Raw genomic sequence first — 19,226 nt, forward strand, 5'->3', positions numbered from 1 at the left:
GAAGAAGTCTTTTGTATAAGACGAAACGCGTTGGGTTGTCTGTTGTGGCGTTATCTCCGAACCAACTTTAAGGAGAAGGAGAAGACTGTTGTGATCCACTTGCATTTGTATTCAACACTGAGAATTATACATCTTTCACTGTGGAATAATACGTCTCTTCTGTATTAGTTTTGAATGTGTTTTTAATAAATGTTTTATGATGGAACATGTTATTACTGTGCTTTAAAATAGGTTTTAACAAGTTAAGGTTTAAAAGTGGGAGTTGATACGACCCCTTGGCGCCAGTTCTTCTATTGTTGCATGTGTGTATATGTGTGTGTGTATGTATATGTGTATGTATATGTGTATGTATATGTGTGTATATATGTGTATGTATGTATGTATGTATGTATGTGTGTATATATATATATATATATATGTGTATGTATGTATGTGCTTTTTTAACTGGGAATTTTGTTTCCAGTGTCAGGTGGCGCTGGGTCTTTGCTGGCATACTCTCTCTCTCCAAAGGGCCTTATTGGAGAACTGTCTCCATATAAATATATCCCTGTGTGTGTGGGGGTGTCGTTACGCGTGTGTCGGCATGTCTGAAGCGGAAGGCTCATCTAAGGAGGAGGTGGAGCAAATGAATTTGGTGTCTCCGTCGGCAACGCCGACACCTGATTGGTTGGATATGTTGAATGTTTTAAATGCAAATGTGTCTTTATTACATCAGATATTGGACAAAGCAGAGTCCAGGGATAGAACAGGGAGTCAATCCATGGTTTTGACTGTGTCACAGGGCCCTTCAGGGTCTCAGAAACGTCCCCTGTCCCGAGTAGCAGACACTGATACCGACACGTATTCTGACTTCAGTGTCGACTACGATGATGCGAGGTAACACCCAAGGGTGGCCAAAAGTATTCATTATATGATTATTGCAATAAAGGATGTTTTACATATCACAGATGACCCTTCTGTCCCTGACAAGAGGGTACACATGTTTAAGGAAAAGAAACCTGAGGTAACCTTTTCCCCATCTCATGAGCTGAATGCGTTATTTGAAAAGGCTTGGGAAACTCCAGACAAACTGCAGATTCCCAAGAGAATTCTTATGGAGTATCCTTTCCCTGCGCAGGACAGGTTACGGTGGGAATCCTCAAGCAGGGTGGATAAGTCGTTAACGCGCTTGTACAAAAGGGTGTCGCTACCGTCTCCAGACACGGCAGCCCTCAAGGATCCTGCTGATCGCAGACAGGAAACTACCTTAAAATCAATTTATACACATACGGGTGCCTTGCTCAGACCGGCAATAGCGTCGGCTTGGGTTTGTAGCGCTGTAGCGGCTTGGACGGATACTTTGTCGGCTGACATTGATACCCTGGATAGGGATACCATTTTATTGACCTTGGGTCACGTTAAAGACTCAGTCTTATATAAGAGAGACGTTGGTCTACTAGGTTCGAGAGCCAACGCCATCGCGATTTCTGCTAGGCGAGCCCTGTGGACCCGCCAATGGACGGGTGATACCGACTCAAAGAGGCATATGGAAGTTTTGCCTTACAAAGGTGAGGATTTATTTGGGGAAGGTCTCGCGGACCTGGTTTCCACAGCTACCGCGGGTAAATCTACTTTTTTACCTTATGTTTCCCCACAGCAAAAGAAAATGCAGCAATATCAGATGCAGTCTTTTCGATCGCATAAGTCCAGAAGAGGTCGGGGCTCTTCCTTCCTCGCCAGAGGTAAGGGTAGAGGGAAAAGACTGCCTGCTACGGCTAGTTCCCAGGAGCAGAAGTCCTCCCCGGCTTCTACTAAATCCACTGCATGACACTGGGGCTCCACTGAGGGAGTCCGCGCTGGTGGGGGCACGTCTTCGACTCTTCAGCCACGTCTGGGTTCAGTCAGACGTGGATCCTTGGGCAATGGAAATTGTATCCCAAGGTTACAAGCTGGAATTCGAAGACGTGCCTCCTCGCTGGTTTTTCAAATCTGCTTTACCAGCTTCTTCCCCAGAAAGGGAGATAGTTTTAGCTGCAATTCAAAAACTGTGTCAACAAGTGGTTGTCGAGGTTCCCCTAGTTCAACAGGGAAAGGGGTACTATTCAACCCTATTTGTGGTCCCGAAACCGGATGGCTCGGTCAGACCCATTCTAAATTTAAAATCCCTAAACCTGTACTTGAAAAAGTTCAAATTCAAGATGGAATCGCTGCGGCCAGTTATCTCCAGCCTGGAAGGGGGGGATTTTATGGTGTCACTGGACATAAAGGACGCATACCTTCATGTCCCCCATATATCCCCCTCATCAGGCGTACCTGAGATTCGCTGTACAGGACTGTCATTACCAATTTCAGATGTTGCCGTTTGGGCTTTCCACGGCCCCGAGGATTTTCACCAAGGTAATGGCGGAAATGATGGTGCTCCTGCGCTGGCAGGGAGTCACAATTATCCCGTACTTGGACGATCTCCTGATAAAAGCGAGATCGAGAGATCATTTGCTGAAAAGCGTGGCGCTCTCCCTGAGAGTGCTGCAGCAACATGGCTGGATTCTGAATCTACCAAAGTCACAGTTGGTTCCAACAACTCGGCTATCTTTCTTAGGCATGATTCTGGACACTGAACAAAAGAGGGTTTTTCTCCCAAGGGAAAAAGCCCAGGAACTCCAGAACATGGTCAGAGACCTGTTAAAACCGGAAAGAGTGTCAGTCCATCAATGCACACGAGTACTGGGGGAAAATGGTGGCGACCTACGAGGCCATCCCCTTCGGCAGGTTTCATGCGAGGACGTTTCAGTGGGACCTTCTGGACAAGTGGTCCGAGTCCCATCTTCAAATTCAGCGGAAAATAAGCCGGTCCCCCAGGGCCAGGGTGTCTCTCCTGTGGTGGCTACGGAGTGCTCACCTTCTAGAGGGTCGCAGGTTCGGCATTCAGGACTGGGTTCTGGTGACCACGGACGCGAGCCTCCGAGGATGGGGAGCAGTCACACAAGGAAGAAACTTTCAGGGACTATGGTCAAGGCAGGAGGCTTGTCTACAGATCAACGTACTGGAATTGAGGGGCATATACAACGGCCTACGTCAAGCGGAGAATCTTCTTCACGACCTACCGGTTCTGATTCAATCAGACAACGTCACAGCCGTGGCTCATGTAAACCGCCAAGGCGGTACAAGGAGCAGAGCGGCAATGGCGGAAGCCACCAGGATTCTTCGCTGGGCGGAAAATCACATAAGCGCTTTGGCAGCAGTCTTCATTCCGGGAGTGGACAACTGGGAAGCAGACTTCCTCAGCAGACACGATCTCCATCCAGGAGAGTGGGGACTTCATCAAGAAGTTTTTGCAGAGATAAGTAATTGGGGACTTCCTCAAATAGACATGATGGCGTCACGCCTCAACAAGAAGCATCGGAGGTGTTGCGCCAGGTCAAGGGACCCTCAGGCAGTAGCAGACGCCCTGGTGACACCGTGGGTGTTTCAGTCGGTCTGTGTTCATTCCTCTTCCACTCCTCTCAAAGAGATTGAGAATCATAAGATGAAAAAGCGTGCGGACAATACTCATTGTTCCAGATTGACCTCGAAGGGCCTGGTATTCAGATCTTCAGGAAATGCTCACAGAAGATCCGTGGCCTCTTCCTCTCAGAGAGGACCTGTTGCAACAGGGGCCCTGCGTGTTCCAAGACTTACCGCGGTTACGTTTGACGGCATGACGGTTGAACACGGAATCCTAGCTGGGAAAGGCATTCCAGAAGAAGTCATCCCTACTCTGATAATGTTTCGCCGTCACCTCCTTCCTTGCCTTTATCACCGTATCTGGAGAAAGTATGCATCTTGGTGTCAAGCCAAGAATTCTCCTACTGAGGAATTCCATGTGGGCCATTTTCTCCACTTTCTACAGACAGGATTGGATTTGGGCCTAAAATTAGGCTCCATTAAGGTACAGATTTCGGCCCTATCAATTTTCTTTCAGAAGGAATTGGCTTCTCTCCCGGAAGTCCAGATTTTTGTAAAGGGAGTGCTACACATACAGCCTCCTTTTGTGCCTCCAGTGGCACCATTGGACCTTATCGTGGTGTTACAGTTCCTAAAATCTCACTGGTTTGAACCTCTTCAAACGGTTGAATTAAAAGTTCTCACTTGGAAGGTGGTCATGTTGTTGGCCTTGGCATCTGCAAGGCGGGTGTCCGAATTGGCGGCTTTGTCTCACAAAAGCCCCTATCTGATTTTCCATGTGGATAGAGCGGAATTAAGGGCTCGTCTTCAATTTTTGCCTAAAGTGGTTTCATCGTTTCATATGAACCAACCTATTGTGGTACCTGTGACTACAGATGATTTGGAGGATTCCAAGTTCCTTGATGTAGTCAGAGCCTTAAAAATTTATGTAGCCAGGACGGCTCAGGTTAGGAAAACAGAGGCACTGTTTATCCTGTATGCAGCCAACAAGGTTGGCGCTCCTGCTTCTAAGCAGACTATTGCTCGCTGGATCTGTTTCACGATTCAGCAGGCTCATTCTATGGCTGGATTGCCGTTACCAAATTCGGTAAAGGCCCATTCCACTAGGAAGGTGGGCTCTTCTTTGGCGGCTGCACGAGGCGTCTCGGCATTACAGCTTTGCCGAGCGGCGACTTGGTCGGGTTGAAACACGTTTGCAAAAGTCTACAAGTTTGATACCCTGGCTGATGAGGACCTCATGTTTGCTCAATCGGTGCTGCAGAGTCATCCGCACTCTCCCGCCCGGTCTGTCGCTTTGGTATAATCCCCATGGTCCTTACGGAGTCCCCAGCATCCTCTAGGACGTAAGAGAAAATAAGATTTTAAACCTACCGGTAAATAGTCCGTAGAGGATGCTGGGCGCCCGTCCCAGTGCGGACATATTTCTGCAAGGCTTGTATATAGTTATTGCTTACAATAAGGGTTATGTTACAGTTGAGATCAGTCTTTGGCTGATGCTGTTTTTGTTCATACTGTTGACTGGTTGCGTATATTCCAGGTTATACGGTGTGGATGGTGTGGTATGGATTTTGCCCTTAGATTAACAAAAATCCTTTCCTCGTACGGTCTGTCTCCTCTGGGCACAGTTCTCTAACTGAGATCTGGAGGAGGAGCATAGAGGGAGGAGCCAGTGCACACCCATCTAAAGTTCTTTATAGTGTCCATGTCTCCTGCGGAGCCCGTCTATACCCCATGGTCCTTACGGAGTCCCCAGCATCCTCTACGGACTAGGAGAAAAAGATTTACCGTTAGGTTTAAAATCTTATTTTTATATTGAATACGGTAGAATACAGGTAGCCAATGGAGGGACTGACAAAGTGGGTCTGCAGACGATGAACGTCTAACGAGGAGTAATAGCCTCGCAGCTGCATTCATTATGGATTGTAATGGTGAGAGTCTCTTCTTAGTAAGACCAGTAAGAAGACTATTACAATAATCAATGCGGGAGATAATGAGAGCATGGATTAGCGTTTTAGCAGTGTCTTGTGTAAGATATGATCATATTTTGGATATATTTCTTAGATGCATGGAACATGATTTTGAGACAGATTGAATGTGTGGATCTAAGGACAATTCTGAGTAAAGTATGACATCTAGGCAGCGAGCTTGTCGTGTAAGGCTGATTGTAGAGTTCTCAACAGTGATAGCAGTTACCAACCTGATATTTCTGTTGGCCAGTGGAAATATAATTAACTCTGTTTTGGAAATACAGGTTGAGTATCCCATATCCGGATTTTCCAAAATACGGAATTTTTTTTAGAGTGAGATAGTGAAACCTTTGTTTTCTGATGGTTTAATGTACACAAACTTTATTTAATGCACAAAGGGGTCAATTCTATTCTCCGACAGTTGAATAGCGCCAGGAGTTTCCTCCCGGCGCTATTCAGTACAGCGACGAGTGACCCTCAATTGTCGGGAATTCTTCTCTCATCTCCGGGGGATGAGAAAAGAAACCCGACAAAAGTGCTGCCGCGCGGCCGTCGCGAGTCTGATTCTGGTTGTGATTTGATATAAATGTGGAGCGTTTGTTGTGGATTTGTATGTTAAAACGTCATGTGAATGATTTTGTACTTTTGATGTACGAAAACGCTGTCACCTTTTGTTGTTTATATTATTCTGACCTCTCTCAATTTGCGTAGGTTCTGTTGCAGTGTTAAGTCATGGTCTTCCCCCTCTTTGCCTTGTAGGTTGTAGCAGTAGAATCTGGCTTCCATGGACCAGAGCCCTGGTGATGCCATAAGATTAATCTGTTTATACTTTATTTGTCAGGGTCAGGAACAGAATCTGACAGTGATGATTCTCCTCCAGAACTGGAACAGGACTCCACACAAACTTCCACACAGCAAGCGCAGGTAAGAGCGCGTTCCTCATTTGTATCTCAGCTTCTGAAATAATTTACATTTAATGGTCTGATATATTCTGCACAAATGTATGCACAGTGGTCACATAATTATATTTCATGTGTTTGACAGCTTGCAGCAGCAGCAGAAATAGACGAGGAACCGGTCAGCAAAGCAAAACAAAGCAGGAGTGAAAAGAAAGCAAGAAAGGTAATGTGTGTTTAATATAACGATGACAATTACATAACGTACTGCTGCTGAAAGCCTAGCTTGCTAAGTTATCCTGCAGTGGTCTCCTGTTATCAGACTAGTGATCTGCGTTGTTTTCAGATTTGCAGCTTAGGCCGGGTACACACCACGATGATGTGTATCTCGGCCGACGGTATGAGATGTCAGTCAGCCGAGCACACTGAACAAGAGAGCGCGCGATAGAACGTTCATGGCCGCATTCAGCTGTATGATGTCAGGAGCCGGGTCGTCCCGTGGCCTCTGTAGCACAGCAGATGTGACAACTTCAATGTTGTCAGGAGCGCGTGGTAGTGCATACATATTAGACCATGTGCACGATATGTCTGTCCAAACGCTGGATACGTTTTGGGCTACAAAACATTTGGACTATATTGTGTGTGGTCTGTAGATGTGGCAAGTGAGGACCCGCTCATCCGCAAGCCCATTGTAATGCTTACTGGTGACAGGCCTGTTTCACTTTCTTTTTCAATGTATTTGTAGAAATACATATTTGTTTGCTGGCTGTATATTTATTAGTTTTAACTTTTAAAATAATTAGTATTACCCCACTAATTTACCACAACCTTTCTAATTGTACAAAGGCCTAGAGACAAAATCTTCATTTTTGTATTGCGATTATATCCTAATCGGTCACTGATGCCGACGTCCATACAGGGCAATGACCAAAGTGGGATCTGGAGAAGATAAAATATGTTCTAAACATGATTTTGTATATTATTTTTTCTCTATCGTCCTAGTGGATGCTGGGGTTCCTGAAAGGACCATGGGGAATAGCGGCTCCGCAGGAGACAGGGCACAAAAAGTAAAGCTTTTCCAGATCAGGTGGTGTGCACTGGCTCCTCCCCCTATGACCCTCCTCCAGACTCCAGTTAGATTTTTGTGCCCGGCCGAGAAGGGTGCAATTCTAGGTGGCTCTCATAAAGAGCTGCTTAGAGAAAGTTTAGCTTAGGTTTTTTATTTTACAGTGATTCCTGCTGGCAACAGGATCACTGCAACGAGGGACAGAGGGGAGAAGAAGTGAACTCACCTGCGTGCAGGATGGATTGGCTTCTTGGCTACTGGACATCAGCTCCAGAGGGACGATCACAGGTACAGCCTGGATGGTCACCGGAGCCGCGCCGCCGGCCCCCTTGCAGATGCTGAAGTAAGAAGAGGTCCAGAATCGGCGGCTGAAGACTCCTGCAGTCTTCAAAAGGTAGCGCACAGCACTGCAGCTGTGCGCCATTTTCCTCTCAGCACACTTCACACGCAGTCACTGAGGGTGCAGGGCGCTGGGGGGGGGCGCCCTGGGAGGCAAATGAAAACCTATTAAAAGGCTAAAAATACCTCACATATAGCCCCCAGAGGCTATATGGAGATATTTAACCCCTGCCTGGATTCACAAAATAGCGGGAGACGAGCCCGCCGGAAAAGGGGCGGGGCCTATCTCCTCAGCACACGGCGCCATTTCCTCTCACAGCTCCGCTGGTCAGGACGGCTCCCAGGTCTCTCCCCTGCACTGCACTACAGAAACAGGGTAAAACAGAGAGGGGGGGCAAATTTAATGGCAATATTTTGATATATATAAAGCAGCTATAAGGGAGCACTTATTATAAGGCTATCCCTGTCATATATAGCGCTTTTTTGGTGTGTGCTGGCAGACTCTCCCTCTGTCTCCCCAAAGGGCTAGTGGGTCCTGTCTTCGTGTAGAGCATTCCCTGTGTGTCTGCTGTGTGTCGGTACGTGTGTGTCGACATGTATGAGGACGATATTGGTGTGGAGGCGGAGCAATTGCCAAATATGGGGATGTCACCTCCTAGGGGGTCGACACCAGAATGGATGCCTTTATTTGTGGAATTACGGGATAGCGTCAACTCGCTTAAGCAGTCGTTTGACGACATGAGGCGGCCGGACAATCAATTAGTGCCTGTCCAGGCGCCTCAAACACCGTCAGGGGCTGTGAAACGCCCTTTGCCTCAGTCGGTCGACACAGACCCAGACACAGGCACTGATTCCAGTGGTGACGGTGACGAATCAACCGTATTTTCCAGTAGGGCCACACGTTATATGATTTTGGCAATGAAGGAGGCGTTACATTTAGCTGATACTACAGGTACCACTAAACAGGGTATTATGTGGGGTGTGAAAAAACTACCTATAGTTTTTCCTGAATCAGAAGAATTAAATGACGTGTGTGATGAAGCGTGGATTGCCCCTGATAAAAAGCTGATAATTTCAAAGAAATTATTGGCATTATACCCTTTCCCGCCAGAGGTTAGGGAGCGCTGGGAAACACCTCCTAGGGTGGACAAGGCGCTAACACGCTTATCTAAACAAGTGGCGTTACCCTCTCCTGAGACGGCCGCACTTAAAGATCCATCAGATAGGAGGATGGAAAATATCCAAAAAAGTATATACACACATGCAGGTGTTATACTACGACCAGCTATAGCGACTGCCTGGATGTGCAGTGCTGGGGTAGTTTGGTCAGAGTCCCTGATTGAAAATATTGATACCCTGGACAGGGACAATATTTTACTGTCGTTAGAACAAATAAAGGATGCATTTCTTTATATGCGTGATGCACAGAGGGATATCTGCACACTGGCATCACGGGTAAGTGCTATGTCCATTTCGGCCAGAAGAGCTTTATGGACGCGACAGTGGACAGGCGATGCGGATTCAAGACGGCATATGGAAGTTTTGCCGTATAAAGGGGAGGAGTTATTTGGAGTCGGTCTATCAGATTTGGTGGCCACGGCTACAGCCGGGAAATCCACCTTTCTACCTCAAGTCACTCCCCAACAGAAAAAGGCACCGACTTTTCAACCGCAGCCTTTTCGTTCCTTTAAAAATAAGAGAGCAAAGGGCTATTCATATCTGCCACGAGGCAGAGGTCGAGGGAAGAGACAGCAACAGGCAGCTCCTTCCCAGGAACAGAAGCCCTCCCCGGCTTCTACAAAAGCCTCAGCATGACGCTGGGGCTTCTCAAGCGGACTCGGGGACGGTGGGCGGTCGTCTCAAAAATTACAGCGCGCAGTGGGCTCACTCGCAGGTAGATCCCTGGATCCTGCAGATAATATCTCAGGGGTACAGGTTGGAATTAGAGACAGATCCACCTCGCCGTTTCCTGAAGTCTGCTTTACCAACGTCCCCCTCCGAAGGGGAGACGGTTTTGGAAGCCATTCACAAGCTGTACTCTCAGCAGGTGATAGTCAAGGTACCTCTTCTACAACAAGGGAAGGGGTATTATTCCACTCTATTTGTGGTACCGAAGCCGGATGGCTCGGTAAGGCCTATTCTAAATCTGAAGTCCTTGAACCTGTACATAAAGAAGTTCAAGTTCAAGATGGAGTCACTCAGAGCAGTGATAGCGAACCTGGAAGAAGGGGACTTTATGGTATCCTTGGACATCAAGGATGCGTATCTCCACGTTCCAATTTACCCCTCACACCAGGGGTACCTCAGGTTCCTTGTACAAAACTGTCACTATCAGTTTCAGACGCTGCCGTTTGGTTTGTCCACGGCACCTCGGGTCTTTACAAAGGTAATGGCCGAGATGATGATTCTTCTTCGAAGAAAAGGCGTATTAATTATCACATACTTGGACGATCTCCTAATAAGGGCAAGGTCCAGAGAACAGCTAGAGATGGGATTAGCACTATCTCAAGAGGTGCTAAAGCAGCACGGATGGATTCTGAATATTCCAAAATCCCAATTAATGCCGACAACTCGTCTGCTGTTCCTAGGGATGATTCTGGACACGGTTCAGAAAAAGGTTTTTCTTCCCGAGGAAAAAGCCAAGGAGTTATCCGACCTGGTCAGGAACCTCCTAAAACCAGGAAAGGTGTCTGTACATCAATGCACAAGAGTCCTGGGAAATATGGTGGCTTCTTACGAAGCAATTCCATTCGGCAGATTCCATGCAAGAATTTTCCAAAGGGATCTGTTGGACAAATGGTCAGGGTCGCATCTTCAGATGCACCTGCGGATAACCCTGTCTCCAAGGACAAGGGTATCTCTTCTGTGGTGGTTGCAGAGGGCTCATCTATTGGAGGGCCGCAGATTCGGCATACAGGATTGGATCCTGGTGACCACGGACGCCAGCCTGAGAGGCTGGGGAGCAGTCACACAAGGAAGAAACTTCCAGGGAGTGTGGTCGAGCCTGGAAAAGTCTCTTCACATAAACATTCTGGAACTAAGAGCAATCTACAATGCTCTAAGCCAGGCGGAACCTCTGCTTCAAGGAAGACCGGTGTTGATCCAGTCGGACAACATCACGGCAGTCGCCCATGTAAACAGACAGGGCGGCACAAGAAGCAGGAGTGCAATGGCAGAAGCTGCCAGGATCCTTCGCTGGGCGGAGAATCACGTGATAGCACTGTCAGCAGTGTTCATCCCGGGCGTGGACAACTGGGAAGCAGACTTCCTCAGCAGACATTGCGCCAGGTCAAGAGATCCGCAGGCAATAGCTGTGGACGCGCTGGTAACACCTTGGGTGTACCAGTCGGTGTATGTGTTTCCTCCTCTGCCTCTCATACCAAAGGTATTGAGAATCATACGGCAAAGCGGAGTAAGAACGATACTAGTGGCTCCGGATTGGCCAAGAAGGTCTTGGTACCCGGAACTTCAAGAGATGGTCACGGACGATCCGTGGCCTCTACCTCTGAGAAGGGACCTGCTTCAACAGGGTCCCTGCCTCTTTCAAGACTTACCGCGGCTGCGTTTGACGGCATGGCGGTTGAACGCCAGATCCTAAAAGGAAAAGGCATTCCAGAAGAAGTCATTCCTACCTTGATTAAGGCAAGAAAGGAAGTCACCGCGAAGCATTATCACCGCATTTGGCGGAAATATGTTGCGTGGTGCGAGGATCGGAGTGCTCCGACGGAGGAATTTCAACTGGGTCGTTTCCTACATTTCCTGCAATCAGGATTGTCTATGGGTCTCAAATTGGGATCTATTAAGGTTCAAATTTCGGCCCTGTCAATATTCTTCCAAAAAGAATTGGCCTCAGTCCCTGAGGTCCAGACTTTTGTCAAAGGAGTACTGCATATACAGCCTCCTGTGGTGCCTCCGGTGGCACCGTGGGATCTAAATGTAGTTTTAGATTTCCTCAAATCCCATTGGTTTGAACCACTAAAAAATGTGGATTTGAAATATCTCACATGGAAAGTGACTATGTTACTGGCCCTGGCTTCCGCCAGGAGAGTATCTGAAATGGCGGCTTTATCTTATAAAAGCCCTTATTTAATTTTCCATTCGGATAGGGCAGAGCTGCGGACGCGTCCGCATTTTCTCCCTAAGGTGGTATCAGCGTTTCACCTGAACCAGCCTATTGTAGTGCCTGCGGCTACAAGCGACTTGGAGGACTCCAAGTTGTTGGACGTTGTCAGAGCTTTAAAAATATACATTTCAAGGACGGCTGGAGTCAGAAAATCTGACTCGCTGTTTATACTGTATGCACCCAACAAGTTGGGTGCGCCTGCTTCTAAGCAGTCGATTGCTCGTTGGATTTGTAACACAATTCAACTTGCACATTCTGTGGCAGGCCTGCCACAGCCTAAATCTGTTAAGGCCCATTCCACAAGGAAGGTGGGCTCATCTTGGGCGGCTGCCCGAGGGGTCTCGGCATTACAACTCTGCTGAGCAGCTACGTGGTCAGGGGAGAACACGTTTGTAAAATTCTACAAATTTGATACCCTGGCAAAAGAGGACCTGGAGTTCTCTCATTCGGTGCTGCAGAGTCATCCGCACTCTCCCGCCCGTTTGGGAGCTTTGGTATAATCCCCATGGTCCTTTCAGGAACCCCAGCATCCACTAGGACGATAGAGAAAATAAGAATTTACTTACCGATAATTCTATTTCTCGGAGTCCGTAGTGGATGCTGGGCGCCCATCCCAAGTGCGGATTATCTGCAATACTTGTACATAGTTATTGTTAACTAATTCGAGTTATTGTTTAGGGAGCCATCTTTCAGAGGCTCCTCTGTTATCATACTGTTAACTGGGTTTAGATCACAAGTTGTACGGTGTGATTGGTGTGGCTGGTATGAGTCTTACCCGGGATTCAAAATCCTCCCTTATTGTGTACGCTCGTCCGGGCACAGTACCTAACTGGAGTCTGGAGGAGGGTCATAGGGGGAGGAGCCAGTGCACACCACCTGATCTGGAAAAGCTTTACTTTTTGTGCCCTGTCTCCTGCGGAGCCGCTATTCCCCATGGTCCTTTCAGGAACCCCAGCATCCACTACGGACTCCGAGAAATAGAATTATCGGTAAGTAAATTCTTATTTTTTTTAGGATCCTATTCTGTATTTGTTTTTTATTGACCGTCATATGTCTGTATGAGTGCTTTCTGTTGCAGAGGATGGGTGCCATAATTTAAGGAGATGTAATGCAAACTAGCAGTAAAACACTATTATATATAATAATGCAAGTCTTCATTTTAGCTAGATCTGCTCTCCCCTGCTCTTGTACAGATGTATCCATATTTATTATCCTTTATATGGTGCCACAAGGGTTCCGTAGCGCCCAATTACAGAGTACATATGGACATAATCAAAACAGGAAAACTGTGACTTACAGTTGAAGACAATATAGGAAAAGTACAGGGTAACTAAGCATAACTACACCAGTAAATGACATAGAGATAAGTTCCAAGGTGGCCAAAAAACTGCAGGATTTGGGCAGTTGAGGATTATTAAAGTAAGAAAAGGATAAGCACGTGAGGGAAGAGGGCCCTACTCGTGAGAGCTTACATTCTAAGGGGAGGGGTAGACAGACAGGTGTGACACAGATGGGGTACATAGAGAGCGTGTAACAGAGGATTAGGATAAGATTTGGCTGGGTTTGGTAAAAATGGTCTTAAGAGCCCGTTTGAAGTTTTGTAGAGAGGTGGAGAGAGTGAGGGGGAGAGGTAAAGAATTCCAGAGAAAGGGAGCAGCACGTGAAAAATCTTGGAGATAGGACTGGGAGGAAGTAATCAGAAGACAGGAGAGCCGGCGTGCATTAGCAGAGCGAAGAGGACGGGTGGGAGAGTAAAGGGAGAGAAGGTCAGAGATGTAAATGGGAGAGGAGTGGGTGAGTGCTTTGTAAGTGAGTGTGAGAAGTTTGAATTGGATTCTGAAAGGGAAGGGAAGCCAGTGAAGGGCTTGTAGGAGAGGGGGAGGTGGATATAGTGCGTTTGGGGAAGAAGATGAGCCGGGCAGCAGCATTGAGGATAGATTGGAGTGGAGAGAGGTAATTGTCAGGGAAGCCAGTTAGTTAGAAGGAGATTACAGTAGTCCAGTCTGGAAATCAGTGAGTGAATAATTATCTTAGTGGCATCCTGAGTGAAAAAAGTTTGATCCTGGAAATGTTTTTGAGATGAAAATGACAGGTTTGTGAGAGGTGCTGAATGTGTGGTTTGAAGGAGAGGGAGGAGTCAAGGATTACGGCAAGACAGCATACTTTGGGGCTAGAGGAGATAGTCGAGCCATCAATGGATAATGAGATTGAAGGAGGTGAGGTTGTGCGGGAGGGTGGGAAGATGATCAGCTCAGTCTTAGACATGTTGAGTTTAAGAAAGCGATGGGACATCCAGCAAGAGATAGCAGAAAGACAGTTGGAGGTACGAGTGAGGAGAGCCGTGGAGAGATCAGGGGAGGAGAGGTAGATTTGAGTGTCATCAGCATAGAGGTGGTATTGGAAGTTAAAAGAACTAATGAGTTCACCTAAAGAAGACGTATAGAGAGAGAAAAGGAGAGGACCAAGAACAGCGCTTTCGGGGACACCAACAGTTAGTGGAAGTGAAGGGGAGGTAGCATCATGAGAGGAGACAGAGAAGGAACGATCACATCTATACCCAGATTGCGCCCAACACGCAGCATACTGACACCTGGAAGGGTAAGTAGGTTAACCCGCCCCAATGTAGTGGTGCTCAATCTTGGTTAATAGAAAGAAAGTTTGAGTTTTGAGGACAGATAAGAACCACCTGGTGCATCTAGTCTGCCCATGTATGTACACACTGGGGTTAATTTTTGTTGGAAGCCAATTAACTTACCAGTATATATTTGGAGTACCCAGAGGAAACCCACGCAAGCACAGGGAAAATATACACACAGTTGGGGCCATTGTTGAACAGGCCTTAACAAGTGATCCTCATATCATGTGATTTTATACCAATTCCTTTGCTGCCATTGTCAAGTACTTAGTACGCTACGGGGGAATTTCAAGTCTTTGAAAAGTCGGTTGGGTGTCTGTTTTTTCCTACCTAATACACAGGAAAAAACGGACACCCAACCGACTTTTGAAACATTTGATTTCCCCCTATGTGCGTACTGAAATGCAAACTTATGGAAAAAGTAGTAAATAAAGATAAAAAAATATGCAGTGTGGGAATCGTGCATGGTATCTTACAAATGCAACGCTAAAGGATGGGTGTATGAGGACGCATCTGTGGGGTGGCCAGAAGGAAGTCCTGATGATATCGCTAGGTTTCTGTGTCAAAGCCAATGCAGGAATCTAATTTCCACGGGTTACATAGTTTTTATATTGATCATGGACAGGCCAGTCTTAGGGCTATGGGAAAGTTGTTCCATTATGTTCAGTACTAAAACAGAGCATCAGACTTCATTAAAGTCTTTCTGCTGCTGTTTTAAGTTGTTAGAAAGCAGTTAACCGTTCTTATGAATGAAGTAATAGAACACTTTTTATGTATTTACAATATTCACTTTGTATGACAAAAATACAGGTGAGACCCTAGAATTGTTTTACATTCTATTTATTTTACAACTAAAGGTTGTACTAAATGTACATGAAGATCAGCACATGCCTTTCTGCATTTAGAAGTGTTCATTTATTATTGGAAGTTTCCAACCAAGTGTTGGGTCAACTGTGGTTCTATTTATTCAGCTGAGGGGACTAAGGCTTATGTTTTGTGTGTGTAATAGCTTTTAAGAGGGCATTGAGACAAGTGTCTGTAGTTAAACGCACTCATGTGTGAGTACTCCTATTCCAATTGCCAACAGTGTGTGTACTCAGAGTGCATAATGCAGTGGTTTTCAAAATACAGAAGATAATCGGCTTCGGTCCTGTTAAATGATGGCATCTCTTTGCTTTTTGGAATGTATTAGTGAAAATACAAAACTCGTAGACAACATTTCATCTTTTTGCATTTAACGCATGGAATAATAAATACCTTTCTCCATTTGTTTTAGGCTATGTCCAAGCTGGGGCTTCGCCAGGTCACTGGAGTCACAAGAGTCACAATCCGAAAATCCAAAAATATACTGTTTGTCATCACAAAGCCAGATGTGTATAAGAGCCCGGCATCTGATACGTACATTGTGTTTGGAGAGGCCAAGGTGTGTGACGTGCCACGAGACCTTTTTATTTAGTGCTTAGTGTATTTTCACCATGAATTAGTATTGAGGCTATATTTTTGTTTCTTATATTATTCAAAAACTTTTTCACGCTAAATTGTAAGATCTTGTTTACTATCCTGTCTTCCTGCTCTTAATAGATTGAAGATCTCTCACAACAAGCCCAGCTGGCAGCAGCCGAAAAATTCAAGGTACAGGGAGAAGCCGTATCGAACATACAGGAAAACACGCAGACTCCCACGGTACAGGAAGAGAGCGAAGAGGAAGAGGTGAGATCTTCTGGAATCTGTTACGACAGCTGGAGCGTCCCCTATAACTAGTGCTGCATATTGCCGGAGGGGAATTAAACACTAAAATGCCTAAACCATGCCCATGTTGCATATAGTTTCACTGTGCCCACCTCTGCCCTGTGTGTCCAGAAACACTGAGAAGGCTGTATTTTGCTGTAGCTTAGTAAGTGCACCCTGGGATCTCTATCTATATAAAATGATTTTTTTTGTATTTTTATAGTTACTTATTGTGCCCAGGTATGCATGTGTTGCCAGATGAAAACTATCTTTGTGAATAGAAAATATACAGTTGGAGTGTAGAAAAGGCGTTATTCCATAGCATCTAATCAATGTCTGTTGTCTATGTAGTACAGTTTAGAATTGAGAATGGACCCCTTGCATAGTCTTATTTCCTGCAGTGAGGTGTGTGGTGACTAATCAGCCCTTCTTATAATACACATCCTCCGATAGGACATGGAAAGTCAGAAGCCAGTGATATCTGGTATTGGTGACTTTGGTTACACAATCTGGAATGACACCTGGAGTAGCTGTGCAGTTCTTCAAATAATAAATCTGACACCATTTAAATTTCTGTCCGGACCCCTAGGTTTATCCTTCTCGAAAAGAGTCTCTCAGGTCGATCTGGATATCATGTATCCCTACCCATAAGAGTGGTGGACATCATGATTTTAATGTACCATATGTGGTGTCTCATTGAGGCTAAAAACATCATATTGAGTAGTCATGACTGCACTTAGCATGGTTTGTGCACGCTGAGATAAGACGTTACCAGGTTGTGAATGCTGTCCTCTAGTTCTATGCAGATAACATTTCTGATCTCTTTACAAGTATAGAATCCTTTTTATCATATTTTTGACTTTCAGGTTGATGAGACTGGAGTGGAAGTTAAGGACATTGAACTTGTAATGTCACAAGCTAATGTGTCCAGGGCGAAGGCTGTGCGCGCTCTTAAGAACAACAGCAACGACATAGTAAATGCCATCATGGTAAGTGCTGACTGTACTGGAAACATTCTTAATCTCAGAAGCAGCCTCATACCTTTCTAGCTATGGAGTGCGTTTGACACGGATAGCAGGTGTGCAACAAACTTTTAATTGAAAATCTTTCAAGTGTTTTTTTAAGAGGTATTTAGTGTGCGAGGATAGTATGTGTGGCATAATTTGACTTGATTGGTCAGTGGCCATGGCCAATCCAATTAGTTCTTAGCTTTACTACCTATCTGCAGCAACTGTCCAGTGCTGTTGCTGCACTTAATCACTGCTCTGTTTCCTGTTGAGCAAAGCACCATGGTTCCTTAGTATTGAAGTCTTTGTGAAAACCCCAACAAATTGCAAGTCTCCATGTCCTGAACAAATATATGGGGGTGGGGTGAGAGCTAAGGTAAAGATGACTTAGATCAAAATATTTGTTATTGGGGGCATGTCCTCAGTATATTTATGGGTGTATATGTATGGAGTACAGGTTGAGTATCCCATATCCAAATATTCCGAAATACAGACTTTTTTTGAGTGAGATAGTGAAACCTTTGTTTTTTGATGGCTCAATGTACACAAACTTTGTTTAATACAATATTTTTTATAACTTTGTGTATTAAGTGACCTTCAGGCTGTGTATAAGGTGTATATGAAACATAAATGAATTGTGTGAATGTACACACACTTTGTTTAATGCACAAAGTTATTAAAAATATTGGCTAAAATTAACTTCAGGTTGTGTGTGTGTGTGTGTATATGTAACAAATGCATTCTGTGCTTAGACTCGGGTCCCATCGCCATGATATCTCATTATGGTATGCAATTATTCCAAAATACGGAAAAATCCAATATCCAAAATACCTCTGGTCCCAAGCATTTTGGATAAGGGATACTCAACCTGTATCTGGTATTAATTCAATATTGTATAAATATCTTAGCAAATTAGACAGATTGTCAAACCCCTTATGACTGCATATGATCTGTCTACTAGTTCCCGGCAATAGTTTTCACCTAATTTGCCATTATATGTCTGAGCTATTTTGCCTGTCTTCATTAATAAAATGCACTTGGTTAAGATGCTATAGAATAGTATACATTTACCAGATTCTGTTGGAGTGATATGCATTTGATTCAGACTCATTGGCTAATACATCCTCTTAACACTTTTTTTTTCTCTCATCTTTCCTTCATAGGAGTTGACGATGTGAGTTCCCCTCAGAGTGATCTGCTTTGGTCATGCTCTTGGATCAGTGCAGCTCGAGTTGAGATTTATACTATTTCTATTGATTTAATAAAGTTGTGGCTTATTGTTGGTGATTTACTTCTTGAAATTGTGTTTTTTTTGGGGGGCTGTTTATGCAAGGACTTTTGAAGAAACATTAATACATTAAAGTGCCACAACGTTTCTGCAGTGTTGTACAAGTACTATATAGATCAGTATAACTTGATTTAATATTTGCAGTGTAAATTGACATATCTAGCAATGAAATGACTAGGTAGGTTGGGAATACGGGCTGAATATAGGGAAACTTGCCATCTTGTAGAATAAGCTGCATGGAGGGGAGGCAATTCAGTGCTCGATGAGTCTGTACTCAAGGTAAGGGGGCGAGCATGCAGCATTAGTCGCCAAATGGACCTGGATGGAAGAAAAGGAGCACAGGTGGCATGGATGAAATCAGTGATTCTCTCTATCGAATTTTCAACACTTTTAGCATTGACCTTTACATCAATGTCATTGTTTTGAGAGCAGTACTGCTGTTTACAGTAACTAAACGTAATGGTTTGTGGTGACCTTGTTAGATCTTTAGTTGTCCTTTCCAGATCTGGGATTATGGCAGGATATGACAATCATATTGAGCAGATATGAGTCCACTTTAAGTCCATCAGTGATGTAACTATGTACAAGACAGTTGGTAACTACAGAGTGCATTTATTGTTGTAAATACTATAGCACTTCTCTATTGTAAGAGAAGTCTTTGCCAATGTATATCAAATTGGAAGTGGTAAAATGAAATAGAGAGCAGACTTATACTGCAGATCTTGTTGATTGAGATCTAAAGTCTCCCTATCTG

At 45.1% G+C, this 19,226-nt stretch overlaps 1 protein-coding gene across 50 annotated transcripts in view; it reads left to right on the forward strand.

Annotated features, from left to right (window-relative positions):
• The window catches only part of NACA (nascent polypeptide associated complex subunit alpha), a 79,305-nt gene extending 60,830 nt beyond the window's left edge, over positions 1–18,475 (forward strand). For all 50 annotated transcript variants that reach the window (XM_063952488.1, XM_063952539.1, XM_063952501.1 and 47 more), the window contains 6 exons: positions 6,232–6,314; positions 6,435–6,512; positions 15,726–15,872; positions 16,031–16,159; positions 17,044–17,166; positions 18,348–18,475. In XM_063952488.1, coding sequence (XP_063808558.1) covers positions 6,232–6,314; positions 6,435–6,512; positions 15,726–15,872; positions 16,031–16,159; positions 17,044–17,166; positions 18,348–18,362 — 575 coding nt within the window. In that variant the 3' untranslated portion in view covers positions 18,363–18,475. The remainder of the gene's footprint in view (positions 1–6,231; positions 6,315–6,434; positions 6,513–15,725; positions 15,873–16,030; positions 16,160–17,043; positions 17,167–18,347) is intronic.
• The last annotated feature ends 751 nt before the right edge of the window (positions 18,476–19,226 follow it).

The sequence above is a fragment of the Pseudophryne corroboree genome, chromosome 2 (genome assembly GCF_028390025.1).
Source record: "Pseudophryne corroboree isolate aPseCor3 chromosome 2, aPseCor3.hap2, whole genome shotgun sequence".
NCBI classification, from domain to species: Eukaryota; Metazoa; Chordata; class Amphibia; order Anura; family Myobatrachidae; genus Pseudophryne; species Pseudophryne corroboree.